This window comes from Antedon mediterranea, chromosome 6 (genome assembly GCF_964355755.1).
Source record: "Antedon mediterranea chromosome 6, ecAntMedi1.1, whole genome shotgun sequence".
Classification (NCBI taxonomy): Eukaryota; Metazoa; Echinodermata; class Crinoidea; order Comatulida; family Antedonidae; genus Antedon; species Antedon mediterranea.
In genome coordinates this window covers 7,768,293-7,784,116 of record NC_092675.1, presented here as the reverse complement: position 1 = coordinate 7,784,116, position 15,824 = coordinate 7,768,293, and the positions used below count along the sequence as shown (strand labels likewise).

The 15,824-nt window shown below is 31.0% G+C and overlaps 1 protein-coding gene across 1 annotated transcript in view; it reads right to left on the bottom strand.

The window, feature by feature from the left end:
• The window catches only part of LOC140051057 (serine/threonine-protein kinase NIM1-like), a 34,857-nt gene that overhangs the window by 3,392 nt on the left and 15,641 nt on the right, over positions 1-15,824 (bottom strand). Inside the window, exons 2-3 of the mRNA XM_072096134.1 lie at positions 7,480-7,914; positions 6,701-6,969 (exon numbers count right to left, since the gene is read on the bottom strand). Of these exons, the coding sequence (XP_071952235.1) occupies positions 6,701-6,969; positions 7,480-7,750 (540 nt within the window). The 5' untranslated portion in view covers positions 7,751-7,914. The remainder of the gene's footprint in view (positions 1-6,700; positions 6,970-7,479; positions 7,915-15,824) is intronic.

Sequence of the window (15,824 nt, the reverse complement as noted above, 5' to 3'; positions counted from 1 at the left end):
TAGAAACTCATACCACTGTTAAAGGAACACTATCTCATGAAACGAACAAGGGCAAATACACTTTGGCCAACCCCTATTCAGGGCAATTGTTGAGACATCAGGGACATTTTGTTGAGACACAAAAGGTATCCCCTTAAAATAATTACATCATGAAATTATTTATAGTTTGTTCTTAAGAGAAATGTATATTATATATTATTATTATTAAAAAAGTGTTATTATTTTAAGCTATTTTTTAAATTGAAATATGAAAGTGTTCAATAAAAGCACTGTTTTTTATATAATGTTTTTTTAATCTTGAATTATTTATAGAATTTTTATCATCTGTTTATTTAGTAAGTAATAACTATTTATTTGAATAAGAAAGTTTTATGTTTAATTAAATTATTTTTTAGTTGAAATATGCTATAAAAGAAAAAATTGACAACAAATTATTTATAGACTTTGTTTTTAAGAGAAAAGAAAAAGTAGATTTATATTTATTACATTATGAAATTATTTATATTTTGTTCTTAAGAGAAATGTATATTGTGTATTACTATTAATAAGAAAGTGTTATTATTTTAAGCTATTTTTGAAATTGAAATATAAAAATGTTCAATAAAAAAAAAAAAAAATAGGGTTTTTACTGTATAAATATTAGTTAAAAAATCCATTTTTAATATCATTTGTGCTGGTTGAACTATAAAATGATAATTTACTCTACCATCCAACTTTTATTCATGTTGTGTGCAAAGCGAGGTAAACGTTGGCCTTTTTAGTTACGGTAAAGATAATCGGTTATTGTAATTGAAATTAAAATTCACAATTTATGCGATAGTTCTCCTTCTTTATATATAAACGATCTTTTGTGTAGAGATTTTTAATAGTAAACTAATTCCTGCAGGCTTGATCAGTTTACTCCTGAAAGTAGTCATGTTCAGAAACCACTTAAGAGATTTTGTCCATCTTCACAATGCCATTGATTTAGGCCTTTAGTCACATACTAGAGACGGCACTTAATAAATGCTAACAGAATAAGAACAAAACATTATACTATAATGCACACATCATAGTTTTAGGTTTCTAATACATTAGATTAAACACATCTAAACCTTTTGTTATCATTAAAGGTTTACTTTTTAGTCACCATAGCAATTTGTTGTAGAAAAAAAGATGAAATTATTAAACATAGAAAATAAAGATGAGAAAAATCAAAATTTGACTTGGCCATTTTTAAATTTTAATAAAGTTTTTAACTTCCGCAGATAAAAACAAACAAATAATGAAATTATTAAACATAGAAAATAAGGATGAGAAAAATCAAACTTTGACTTGGCAATTTTTTAATTTTAATACAGTTTTTAACTTCCGCAGATAAAAACAAACAAATAATGAAATTATTAAACATAGAAAATAAAGATGAGAAAAATCAAACTTTGACTTGGCCATTTTTAAATTTAATAAATTTATTAACTTCCGCAGAAAACAACAAACAAATAATGGTGGAATTTTCAAAACTCTAAATAGTAATTAAACTTCTACTTTAATTGTTTAATGAAATAACATTTTTATTGGGTTAATGTTAAAAGCGGCATTTGAATGCGAGGCCCTAGAAAGGAATGCTAGGCCTATGCGCGCCACGAGACAGGGGAGGGAGAGACTGCCGGTCGTTGTTTTCGCGCAACGGTGCGTAACTAATAAAACAGCTATGTTGATTGTATGATTTTACGTTCTAGTGAACACGTGATATTCGTCATCCTCACCTAACTGTCGCAAGACCTACTAATATTGTGATGTTGGCTTTTGCCTGGTTATAGAATGTGTTAAGGAATATTAAACAAATCACAAGCTTCCTAGTAACAGTACAGTAAAATGCATGTGTTCAACACTATAGTATAAGTATCTTAACAGAAAGTTGCTGCATGACAAGAAAAACCAACTTTTTACTGCAAAAAATATAATCTATCTACAACCATTAGTACTATAACAGGTCTGTTTCCTGCTGTGAAAGACCGTTTATTAAATAAAAAGTCTGATGAAAGATCACAGAAGGGATTTTAATATTAATATAGGCTTGAAGTACATTACAACACATTATTCATAATCTTAAAATCGTTAGCAAGCATTTCAAACTCAAAGTGGACTGGTGACATTTGTGAAATGCAAAATGCAGTACAATGTATTAAAAATTATCCTTTAAACTTCAACAGAAATCGTTAATGAGTGCATTTTGAGTCAAAATGAATGTTGATGTCTGTTACATGTGATTGAATTTGACTTCAGCTGGGGAATGATAGAAGAAAGAATTGTAAGCAACAACGCTCTATGTTATATAGTTTAATTTCAATGCTTACAGCAATATTCAATATCCCTATACAGCGATTTATCATTGTTAATGCAGAATCTCTCTCGATGGAAATAATTAGCAAAATCTGAAAGTTTCAATGATGATGCAGTATGCATCCTAAATAATTTGAAGGCATTTCGATTTAAATTAGAATATTATTTCTTACAGATAAGAAGTGTATAAATTATAGATCAACTAAATTATTAATTCTATACAGATATATAACACATTAGCCTAAAAACCTACAGAACTAGAAAAGTGAAATTTAAAAAATAAACATCTGTACAATTATTATTCTACAGTACGTAGAATTTCAGTTGTTAATAATACTAATTTATGCATAATTTTCTTTCTTTCATAATTAGTGCTTAAATTACAGTAATTGTCTTTTCTTTCATAATAAATTTGATCTTTTTTTATATAGAATTTGACTTTTAAATTTAATTTTTTTATTTTGTTTATTCTATGTATTATTTAAAATCATGTTGTATTTTTCAAAATAAACAAGAAATATTTCTTTCAAAAACGCCACTCGACTTTTTGACGTAACAGTTTTAATTATTATTATCTTTCTTCAGAAATAATGATTTATTATCAATTATTTAAAAAAACCGTAAGAGAATCCAAGGTTACGTGTCTGATTAAACTGAACATAGCAGGATGAAAAAGATTAAAGCTTGGTTCCCATTAAAATAGTAATTTGACCAATCACAAGTTATGGATTATTTGAACTGTCACTTTTCATTGGTCACCTCGCTCACATTATTGTATTGTGTTCTAGTGGGAACCAAGCTATAAAAGTATATAAAAAAAACACTGACTTAAAAGACGAACTTTAGAATGATAAAAGTCTAATTATAATGAAAAGTTTCAGAGCACAAATTCAAACACAATTGTCTATCTATTGTATATTGTATTATGCAAATGAGATCAATAAATGTAAATAATTTCTCCAATGATAATGAATTGTCGTATTATTCAAAATTAATTTTGAATATAATATGATTTTTAAAGATAATGAATAATATTAACCAAATAAAATTGAAGACAAAATGTTAATAATAATCAGAGCAGAATCTCATCTCCATGACAACTGAAGAACTAGAGAAAGGTTTTATCTCAACATATCGATAATGATGGATACTATACAGTTACATTGGAAATATTAACTGATAAATGAAAATTTAATCCAAGAAATGTAAAAATAAAAAATTTGAATTTCATAGCCTTAATATCTAAAGTTCAATATTCATAGTATTCAAAAATAATTATTATTCTGAAAAATTATTGTGTGGTTGTTTTGATAAAAAAAAAAATGTTTTGACATTGTAACTCTTTTTCTGTTTGTCTAGATTTGTTTAGCTTTTAAGCCTTCGAGGTGTTTTCTATAATAAAAAAAAATTATGCCATTTGTTTTAATTTGTCAAATTAAACTAAAATATATTAACAAGCAACAATTTATTATAAATCGCTATGTTTAGAATTACTTGATACAATAAATTTTGGAAGTCACGATATATTAGGCAAATTTACAGAGTACAGATCTTATTGCCTTACCACTCACACATATCTTTACATAGGTGCAATATTGACTCTCTGTTGCCATGGAACTTATCAACAGTTACCAGTATTTGTAATTGCCATAGCAACAGGCTGTATGCTTTCGGAAAGAGAGAAATATTAATCCGGTAATTAATACATTTTGAAATTAAAAAAAGCAGCTTAAATAAAAATAAATAGTAAAAAATAGATTTCACATAAAAAAACAAATTATCAGTATAAAATGGGGAAGATACAATTATCATTGAATGAAAAACACAGAGAGACAAATATTTTATTGTAATGATGAAATAATGAACCACATTCTATAATTATGTAATTTACTTTTTAACAGCTGCCATGAAAAGGTCACACATTAAACTTTGAATTAACATTTTAAGAAATAGAATCGCTCCTGAGAGACGTGCTCCTATTAAATGTATACTGTTTTGTGAAACAAACAATATGACACTCAATTGAATCCAACAATGAGGAGGGTATACAAATAATAACTTTCCCCATCACAAAAACCTGGAATTCTTAAAAGAATATTGTGATTGGGATTTTTTGTTAGAGCGTTTGCAGAGGGCCTGAATGCCTATGGTATTAAAACAAACAAGATGCAATATATGATTTAACCAACTTAACCACTCTGTCTGGCCTCGAAGGTGTCCCCTTAAAAGAGGTTCAAATATTAATTTACTTTTTTCCCTATATTTTAATGTACCACAAAGACAATATAAATAGCCTGTAAAAAAGGCAATACCTAAATAAAGTATTGTATGTAGCAGTATACTTTGTGAATCTATGAGAATGTCAAAAGTAGAAGTAATTTTCCAATTTATAATGGACAATAACAGTTTTATCTGCTTTTATATGTCACATTATTTCTTGATTTGATGAGGTAGAACATTTCTAATTCTGCATTCAGTAGTAAAAAATGAAAATAAAGATAATTTTTAAATTACACAGTAGTTTATGAATGACGTTTACCTCCATAAACCGATATTCTATTGTCTCTAAAGAGTGTATATTACAAATAACAAAGAGAACAATGAATTGACACTCTTATTTTTAAATGTATTGTTCCCCAAAGGGAGAGGGGTCCCTCGCAAGAAAACACACAGACTGGGAGGCCATTGGCTGTATTCACCAATCACGCTTAGGCTAAGAGAAATACCCTTACAACAACAAAAATCTCCTATCCAATTGAATACAATTTAAGGGAAATACTTAAATATTTATTGAGTTTAAAGTAAGTGAAATACAGTACTTAATATTTAAGGGAAATATCTCACTTAAGTGTGATTGGTGAATATGGCCACAGGGGCTGCCAGGAGCCACTGGTGGGAAAATTGCACATATTCTACAAACTATTTAACAAAAATTTTTTTTAGGGGAACAAATATCTTTCTATCTATGGTACCGTATGTGAAATGTTGAAATGCTAACACTAAACTTTGGTTCCCACTAGGATGCAGCACAAGGACATAACCGCAATGTAATTGATTTGACCAATCACGGCGCATGATTTTTCAAATTACTTGCATTGTGCTTACATCCTATGTTGTGTCCTAGTGGGAACCAAACTTAACTGTAGATAATAATTAATGTTATAATCAAAAAAAGAAAGGAAAGTGAACGTATCAGTAAAGTGGTGTTCACACTATATCGATTAATGTCATGTACTATTGTATGCATGGCAGGTATTCTCACGAATACACATATTGATTTCTACTGTAAATCTTTGCATCTATCCATTATTAAAGTTTACTCAACTTTCCAACACTCTAGACGAAGTTAGATTTCATGTTTTAATAGCATAATTCATAAGCCTTGCGTTGGTTTTCACATCTGTGTTTTACCTCACAATGTCATTACTGTACTCTCCTCGGAAATGTATCTAAACATATAATTACTCTGAAAATTGATATAATGATTAAAGCACAATTAGTGGAATAGACATTAACATTCTTATTGACTTCACCTGTTAAATTCATTTTGAATTCATGAATGAAAGTGAATATGGAAAAGAACAGGCTGATTGCACTATAATGAAATATGATAGGCCTGACCAGGTGATAGCAATCCGAAAGAAGTGAAACAGAAAAAAGGTTTTTGTTCCGGAAAAAGATCAAACTGAAAGGATTCATAAAGGCAAACAATTTTCACATCAAATTCAAAAAGTGAAGGACAATGTCAAGTTGATAAATAGAGAATTTACTGTAGGAAATAGCAAATGTAGGACTTAGACGAGAAAAATGACAGAAAGATTAAAGGCAGCCAGGAAAGGAAACAATAAAAGCATAAAATCGAAAATGGGGCAGGACCTAAAAATTGTAAAATTAAGTGCTGAACTTATATCCTATCTGTTTAAAAAAATTACCCTCAATTGGATCTGACAATGAGGAGAATATACAAAGCATAACATTCTCCATCACAAAAACCTGGAATTCTTAAATAATCTGTAAGGGATTTTTTGTTAGAGTGTTTGTAGAGGGCCTGATTGCCAATGGTATTAAAAGATCCTTAAGATGTACATTCATACTTGATGTCGCTGTGTTGTTAATTGATGGAAAATTATAAATGGTGCCTCTGTCTTCCGTTTTTGTAAAACAGAACAAGCTTGAATGTAGATTAAGCTCTGTCTCACTATCAAACTTTATGTGACAAAAAAATGTGATGTGCCCATATATGATGATGTCATATCACTACCATGTTTGGGTATAGCACTAACATATTTGGGCACATCACACTTTTTTGTCAAATTTGATAGTGTGTTTAGAAAAGAGACAGCCCTAGCTTTAACAATCATCAGTCTTGTTTACTTACAATATGTTCAACAGCTGCCACAACCTGTGCATATATAGGCCTTGATTCCTGTTCGCTGAGTTTACCCTCGTTAGAAATCTTTGTGAACAGTTCTCCACCAGCAGCATACTCCATGACTATGTGCAGTTTGGACAATGTCTCTATGACCTCATAGAGTCGGATGATGTTCGGATGGTGCAGTTTCTCCATACTGCTGATCTCCCTCGATAGCAGCCTCTGTGTCTTCTGATCTAGTTTTGTTTTGTCTAGAATTTTTATTGCAACTTTTTCTATTGAAAGACAATAAATAAACTTTATGTTTATAAAGTATATATCATTTATGGTTTTGTTTAGTTCCTTTGGTTTATTTTTCAAAATTCATTACCATTTATTCGTAAGAAAAACAGGGAGAGAGGCACATATAATATACAAATCTGATTTGAAACTCTGACAGAGTGTTCTAGATGGCATATAATAAATAAATGCCGATTCAAAATAAGCGGGCCTTCGAGTTGTTAAAACAGCAAAATATAATTTTTTAAAACAGTGTGATACATTCTGTTTCTTTTTTTTTCATCAGTAATCAAAACATTAAAGGTGGGGGAAGAAAAAAATAAAACAGTACTTTTAAGAGATTTCTTGGGTGGTTGTTAGGTTGAAATTTAGCTACCTGTAAAGTCTTAAAAATAAAGTTTAATGCTAGGTTGAATCAAAAAGATATTATATAGTTGAATACTTTAAAGGTTGGCATCCCCATCAACCTACCCCTACCCAATTAATTTATATTTTTGTTGACTTACCTTTGGTTAATACATGTAGGCCCATTTTCACCTGTGAGAAATTACCAGTACCAAGTTCGCCACGAATCCTATAAAATCCAATCCTCTTGCCAAGAGTGACCTCCTTCTGAACTTTATCATCTTCGTTCAAATCATTGTTCAACCTCTCATAAGCTGTCAAAGTCCCTTTAAGGCTTCCATTATTATTGCTTGACGTCCTGCGGTAAGAATGACGGTTGGAATCCCGTCGACCATCTCGGCCGTTCTCCAATGCATCACTACCAGCTGACATGACTGGTAAATTGTATTTGAATCAACGGCTAACAGAGATCACATCTCGTGAGATTCTTTATCCTTAAAGTTTATTATAAATAATGTATAGTAAGGTACAAGTTTGATGTCTGATCTATACATTCTATACCTTCCACAAGACAGTCACCTTATTGGATAATATGCCTGAAAGAAAACGAGAAAGTAAACTGAACGTGCTCATTAAAACTTACAAATTTTGACACATTCGATCCGGTGAAGCTTGCAGATCAGCTCTGCTCTAATGAGCATGAGACTGCCAGCCTAGCAATGTTGATGCGCACGCTCTTTATCATTACTCTTTCATTCTTAGCTACAAATTTCACTTTGCTATTATGTAGAGCAATTTAAAGCTCTATTGACAAGTTTAAAAATGTCATGCAAATATGTATTGAACATACTCCAGTAGCTAAACTACTGTATTCAAACTTTGAAGCTGTGAATATTATATAATAATAAATTTAGCAACAATGAATACATATTTTAATAGATTATAATTTATTATTAGTCTAATATTAGATTAGTGTATAATAGATACAATTTAATAATGAATTCAGAAAAAACAAATATGTTCAGTAACAATACATAGTTACTGTATATAATTATACAGCATATTGGTGATTTTCATGATTGAAATTATCAAACATGAATGCAAATATTATGTAATTGTAATGCACAAAAACTGTATAAATGTCAATAAAACATGAATACAGGTAGATTTTCAGTTTTTATAAATTAGTAGATACAGGTAATTGTCATACTAACAGTAGAGCCCCCTCATACTTACTCAATGGAGTGTCTGTTAAGAAGACACGTTCGTATGAAATGAAATATGAAAATACATGTTAAAAAAACTTTTTAAAACCATTCAGGAAACATTCCCTAAGGGAACAGGTCTTAATATGATTTCACTACACTGTATTAGCTTTAATTATTAATCAGTACTTAATGGTACAACTACTGTAATAATTAAAGTCTGGCAGAAACATCATGCATTAACAGTTAGTAGCCTAAATCTTATTATCTAATAATAAAAAATATAAATTTAATATCCCGTAATCATGAAAAAAATGTATTGTGAAAAGCCTTGCCTTGCGCCTGTATATTGTGCAAGTAAAGTAATATAACAAACACCAATGTTTGGTAGAAAGTAAAAGAACTCTTTTGTTATATCCTAGACATAGTGAAATACTGTTTACAGTTATTTCCTGCTCGTTTTCCAACACAAAAACAACCTTTATACAGTAGTTTGAAAATTATAATTTGGACAAAAAAATCACATAAAGAAACGGTGGGAGTTCTTTAATCGGAAACCTAACAATTGTGTTCAATGTATAAGCACCTTTTGCACAGTGGGATTAAAAACATACCCTGTTCAATTATATTTTTCTTGTCAATTTTCGTATAATTGTCAAAGAACTCATAATGGTTATTGAATTATGTAAGAGCGGTATAAAAATTTGTTACACATACTCATAAATTTATATGTATATCTGCTTTATTAATTTAATGATACTTACTTGTAGAAGAGAAATAAGAAGACAATTTATACGAAGAAAAACTAGATTTCAAGACACTATCTTGATTAAGTGAATATATTTCAGACAAATTGGACTTTCATGTCTCTATTAGGGAGACTTACAGTATATTGACTAAATAATGTATTTTTTGGTTCACTCATAAACCTAAATACCAATGACTGAGTATAACCCCATGCTATCGTATAATCCCACTTCTATTTTAGGCTAAACTACAGACTTTGGTAAATTTCATTGTTAAAGATGTATTGTCCACTTGAAAAAATAATTCTTAAACAATTTTTTGATGAATATTCCATTTTAATGTAACATGATAGTTATTTAGTGTGACCAAAAATTTGACCGAAAAAAATGTATTTACCTGAAAAAATGTAATTTAAAGCAAAAAATGGTCAAATTGGCTGCCAGCCAATGGATTTTTGGTTGAATTTAACCATTTATTTTGTCATTTTATAAGTGAAAACATGATTTTTGTTGGTTTTTTTTATGGAAGTGATTAACTTTATTAAAACTAAGTACAAAATAACATATTCAAGGTCTGATTTAATTAATCTTCATTTTTCATGTTTTTGGGGGACAATGTACATCTTTAATGCAACCTGAATACAGTACAGTATAATCTATACCATGGAGGATTTTCCCTTCATGATCTCACCTACTAATTGTTCCCAAATTTTATAACCAGCCCCTGGAGTACTGTACAGTCACTCTGTTAAAAAGTAATTACACAGACGAATGGTAACGGTAAGCAGAACCCGGCGTAGCTTGTCCCACATAGAATTGTATCTATCCTGAGCGGAAACCACCCGTCCGTTGTGTGTAAATGGTCCTTAAAGGAATAACATAGATTCTATATTTTTATTACCGCTACCACTGTGTAAATTGTCCTTAATTTTTGACTATTTGTAGCATAAATTTTGAATCAACGATGATCTCCAAAAAATGTATCTGAAATTGTGTATAAAATAAACGTTTAGTTACTTAAGTCATCCCAAAGTAGTAATACACAGCGTCCTAATGTCTCTGAAAGCAATAACTTAATTGAAAATTCTTAAAGGTAATCTAAATAGTTATATCCATCATGAGCAGGTAGTTTTGCATTTAAATGACAGTAAAAATCAGTAAATAACTGGTTTTATTTATCGGACTATGTCTCAGCAAGGCTCGATAAATTGACAATTTATTTATCAACATATGTCTCACTCTTAGCATGACTTTATATACCGTATATCTTCTGGTATAATCCGACCCACTAGAACACAAAATTGGGCTGACTTTAGGGGGTGATACTATACCTGGGGAACCCTGGTTCAAAAAAAAAATGATTGGTAAGCATTTCTTGTAAAAACTCATCTGAACTGGCTAGAGAGAGGCCTACATACAGACCAAAAGTCAATACTGGGACTATACCCAGGTATGCCTGTTTGTGAAATCAGACATAAAGTAGGGAGGAGGCTTTGACCTTAAGTGGGATTATACCCAAGGATATACAGTATTGGTAAAACAATTTTCTGTGGAAAACTCTAAATATTAGTTTTTTTCCTACAGGTATAATAATCTAGGGTAAATTATTATGTAATTGCAAGAACCACATATCATTTGTTCAAAAATTGAATTATTTAGTATGCAAACAACATCTTGTCTACAATCTTGTATGCTAAATTAGCCTATGGCTTTATTCTGATTACATTAAATTTGCTTTATGAGACAGCTACAGTTTAATCTACTGTATTGTCTAAACAATTTTAAAAGCGAAAATTAAGTAAGGATGTGAGGCGCAGTGAGTTGGACGCTGGACTACTGATCGCGAATCCAACTCTGTCGCATTGCTTGTATCCTTAGGCCAGATACTTTACTTATGTTTGCCTCTCTCCACACAGGTGTATAAATGGGTACCTGGTTAGATCAAGACAAAACTTTGCGCTGATTACTAGCTGCATTATGAGAGTATTATCCATGCGTGTTTGATGCCAAAAATGGCTGGGGTAATGATGTTCAGCGCTTAGAGGTTTCACAACATTAGGCGCTATATAAATCAAGGATAATATTAATAATAAAGCTTTAACAAACCATCCTGCCCAAAATATGGAAACAAATCGTGAAAAGCGTAATGTCTCAATGACGGAAAATGTTTCAAGAGAGGCCCCTAAAAACTTAACCTAATTCCCTCTAAATAATCTCTTTCACTTAATAAATATCATGTGTCTATACACCACTTTAAAATCACATACAAATATTGATATTGATTGATAATATTTACTTTTAACATTAATGAATATTATTATTATTAATGTCATTGATACGATGAAATATTCCCCAATTTTCGGATGTGATTTTACCATGCATGTTGACCCAGTCTTCCATTTAAAAAAATAGTACTAGTAGGGATTCTCTTGATGTCTAATTAGAGAGTTTGCGATTTGTGACGACCTATAAACAAGCTAGGTCAGGTCACAATGTTTCATCGGCCATCGCCTAGACCCAGAGTGAGGAAATATGTCCAAACTTTTCCGCGTGCAAACAATTAATTGACATGACCCAGGTCGTCACAAAATGAAAAATTCTCTATTAAAAAAAAAAAGAAGCAGAATGGCTTCTGGTTGATTTTAAAAGATTATGGAATTTTCTCATGGTGTACTTGGATCTCTAGTCTATGGCTGGATGAGTGACTAAATCCAGTTTTTTCTTTCAAATTTACAGTACACTTCAACTTACAAACAGATAAATACAAGATTTAGAGGGAAAAAATTGAAATATGGTAAGACTTAAGAAAGTCAAGATTACTGCGATTATGTAAATCCTTCGCTTGGTCCTATCAATGCATAGCTATGTAAATAAAGTAACGACATACATTCTCCTGATAGTCATACCTTGGTGACTTTTATAGGCAATAAAAACCATTTAATCTCACATTAAATTACCTCAAAATCTGCTATTCTGCATCAACATACTATCGCTCCTTTCAACAATAAAAACATTGGCTATTTATACAAAGTTAAATATTGTTCGGTGGTGACATACTTCTCAAACTTACGGGGCGGAAGACTAAAAGGAGTCTTGATAATCTTTATGACCGGCTAAAAGTATTGGAGTCACTTTATGACTATATTCTAATGGGAATATTTTACAGCGGATAGCACAAAACAATGAGTGAATGTGATGATGAGGAAGTAATGACAATAATTAGTCAGACTGAAAAAGAATTTTTATTTCAAATTTTCAAAGAAAGACGGCTTAATAATTATAAGTGGCTTCTATAATGTGGCACAGACAATGTTGAAGAAATTGAGGAGTTTATAATGACAGATCAAATTGCATTAAGTGTAGAAAAGCCGCTTCAGATGAATAATATAAAAAACTATATTTAACATTTTATATTATCTCATACCATTAAAATTTAGCTTTATTATATAAAAGTTTTGATGATTCAAAATACAATTGATATTTTAGACAATCAAATGTACCAGATGGCATCTCAATATCATTAACTGGTTTTTAAAGGTAATAAGGTACAGTATTTATATTTGTCCTCAAGAATGGAAACTAAGAAAATTCAGATTAGGCTCTCCACGAAACCATGGCAGATCAGTACACCGGGTGAAAATCCCTACTCATAAACCATATTATACAGGACTATTTAGTTCAAAATATCAGGCACTCAGTATAGGTTACAACTTAGTAACCCATAAATATTAATGAAAATAATGAGAAAACTCGTATTTAATATTCTATATGCATGCAAAACACAATGGAGTTTACAGTACTGTACATCTCCTTAAATACATTAGAATACTAATTATACACACACAAGACAAAAAAAAGAATACTAATTATACAATTTTTATTCAACAAAAACATATCTTAAAGAACTGAAATTCAAAGATAAATCGAGAAAGGAACAAAACCTTAATAGCTGAAATACTATTAACAGCAACAGTTTACTATAAAGCTTCAATTAAATGGACACCTTAAGGTGTTCAATAGAAGTAGTACTGAATACAAAATAAAGAATAAATGAATAAATAATTTTTCGAAAGTGTGAATGGTATTAAAATATTGACACTGATTCTTAAACTTTTCTCAAACTGTTTTTAGTACACAATTGTTTTCTTAAGCCAAACTATTTTCAGCAAGGGATGGATACTGCACCTTAACATGCCATACATGAGTACTAACTTTTTAATCTATAGAGTATCACGGTGTGACATCACAACAATAGAGGGCGCTGCATGGTTGCTAGCCAACCAAAAAATTTGTTTAACGCTACCATGTTGATAAATGTTGATGATCTGTATTTCTATCAAATTATGTATCTTAGCTTGATTTTTTTTACTTAAACTGTAGTTGAAGAATAAATAGATTATTAAAAACAAATATTTAGTGATATTTTGAAATTTTAGTTTGTTTTTATTAAAAATTATTAAATTTAAAAATTACTACTTCAAGAAGTCTATTCCAAACCATTGGTGACCTTGTAGTCACTGAGGCAGGTTGAATGCATTTTTGGTTGCACTAGCCAGAGCCATATATATGGCTCTGGCGCTAGCAACCATGCAGCGCCACCTATCGTCGTGACGTCAGCACCGTGACACTCTATATATTTTGGCTTTACCATCCTCCTTTTACAGTACACGTCATGTTTATGCTAAGTTAATTACCTGGTTTAGAAGATGATCTGTTACATGAATCTAGGTTTACACATTGTGTTTTTAGTTTGTAAGTGATTAATGATCGCTTTGGTCCTTCTGAATTCCTGTGCAAGAGCTACAAGATACATGATATTTTCGATATTTGTCCCTTGTTCTAATGTTTGTGACATAATAGAGAGAAAACAAATAATTTGACTTAATAATTGATCAGTTTTTTAAACTAAATGCCAATTATGAATGATAAATGCATAATCTTTTCCTCTATAGTAAAGAAGTAAAGCCTGTTTAATATCTTGTGGCAGATCTTTTTCTGGGTATAATTTTCCAAACAATAGAAGACATCTACATGCTTGATAATAATAAACTTAATGTGAATTATTTGGAAAAAAGCTTACTATGTTTTTTTTAGAGTGTTGACAAAGTGCGAGGCAGCGAGGCACGCGAGGCAAGCGCGGCATGCCAAATATTTGTGCGAGGCATCATTTTATCATTTCCAAAAGTGCGAGGCATGCGTGGCATATAGTTTACAATTTCAAAAAGGTGCGAGGCATATCTTAACGTGCTATTATGCTATATTATAGGCCTAATAATCAATCGATACAAGCGTATCTAAATAGATTCGTGTATACACTCATCATGTTGTTTATTTTTATGTAACGATTGTTTTTTCATTCAAGTCATATCTTGTCAAATTTTACTTTTACAAAAGTGCCCAAACTACGGTTCAAAAATCTGAACGACAGTCTTCAACTTTCGATAAACAATAATTGTTATAGCGACACACTCATCAAATGACTGCAATGTTTGTTGGCATTTCGAGCGTGTTCACTCACATGTCTCTCGAACATAGCAGAGTGAAAATAATATTTTGTCACACCCCTGCGCCTAGATCCGGTAGACCCGAGAGATGGAAAATCCCTCTTTACTAGTTAGCAGGTAGCGGAATGATTCATCCCTCAGCTCAGAGGATTGTGGTGCATTCCCCTCCTCCTATAGCACGTGGTTTCAGCAGCAGCAACGCACAGACTTCTCTCTGAGCGGCGTGCCAAAGACATTTTTGGTATTCCATTCTCTAGGAACAACACGTGTACCTCTCTCGCAAATAAGGTGAACAGCGATTGCCAGGACAAGTTCAATAACTGGCGGTGAATAAAGGTAACCGATATGGCGATCCAATAACATGCCGCAAAGAAAAAAATTGCGACAGAATTCTGGAGCGCGTGTGAAAAAAGACTTACGTCCGACAATTGTAATACTAGGCCTAAAATTAAACTTTAGCTAATATGCTTAGCCCTAACCTAGATAAGAGGCCTATGTAGAAAATAATTTAATCAATTTTGATATAATAATAGTCGGTGTAATATTTAATAATGATACACTATTCCTGTTTTAGTAAGCTAGGTATATTACGAACGATTTTTATTTATTGTTGTCCATGTACGTACTAATAAACCTGGCGCTAGTTTCCTTCGCTTGTATTTTTACTCCAAATTTGATAACTAACTTTATCGTGTGAATACCACACCTTAGAAGTATACCTCATGAGTACTTTAATGAAAGAATCACATAAAAAGTAACAAATAAATCCTTAAATTAATGATTTTACAGGCGTGTTTCTCGCACACTGTTCGCGAATTTCACTTATTCAATGTTCAATATTTTTGTTTCTATGGAGCGCCAAAAGAGCAACGATAATAGAGGACTAAAACTCAGTGGAATGCGTCAATTTCTCGTGCATTTATTGGTGAAAAACACGTTTTATTTCAATATATTTGTTAATTTGTCAATAAAAATGCTGTAATATGTTACTGCTGATACTGTTCTGTTTTCAAAGAATAATAATCGATCCTAAATCAACATCACTCCCCAT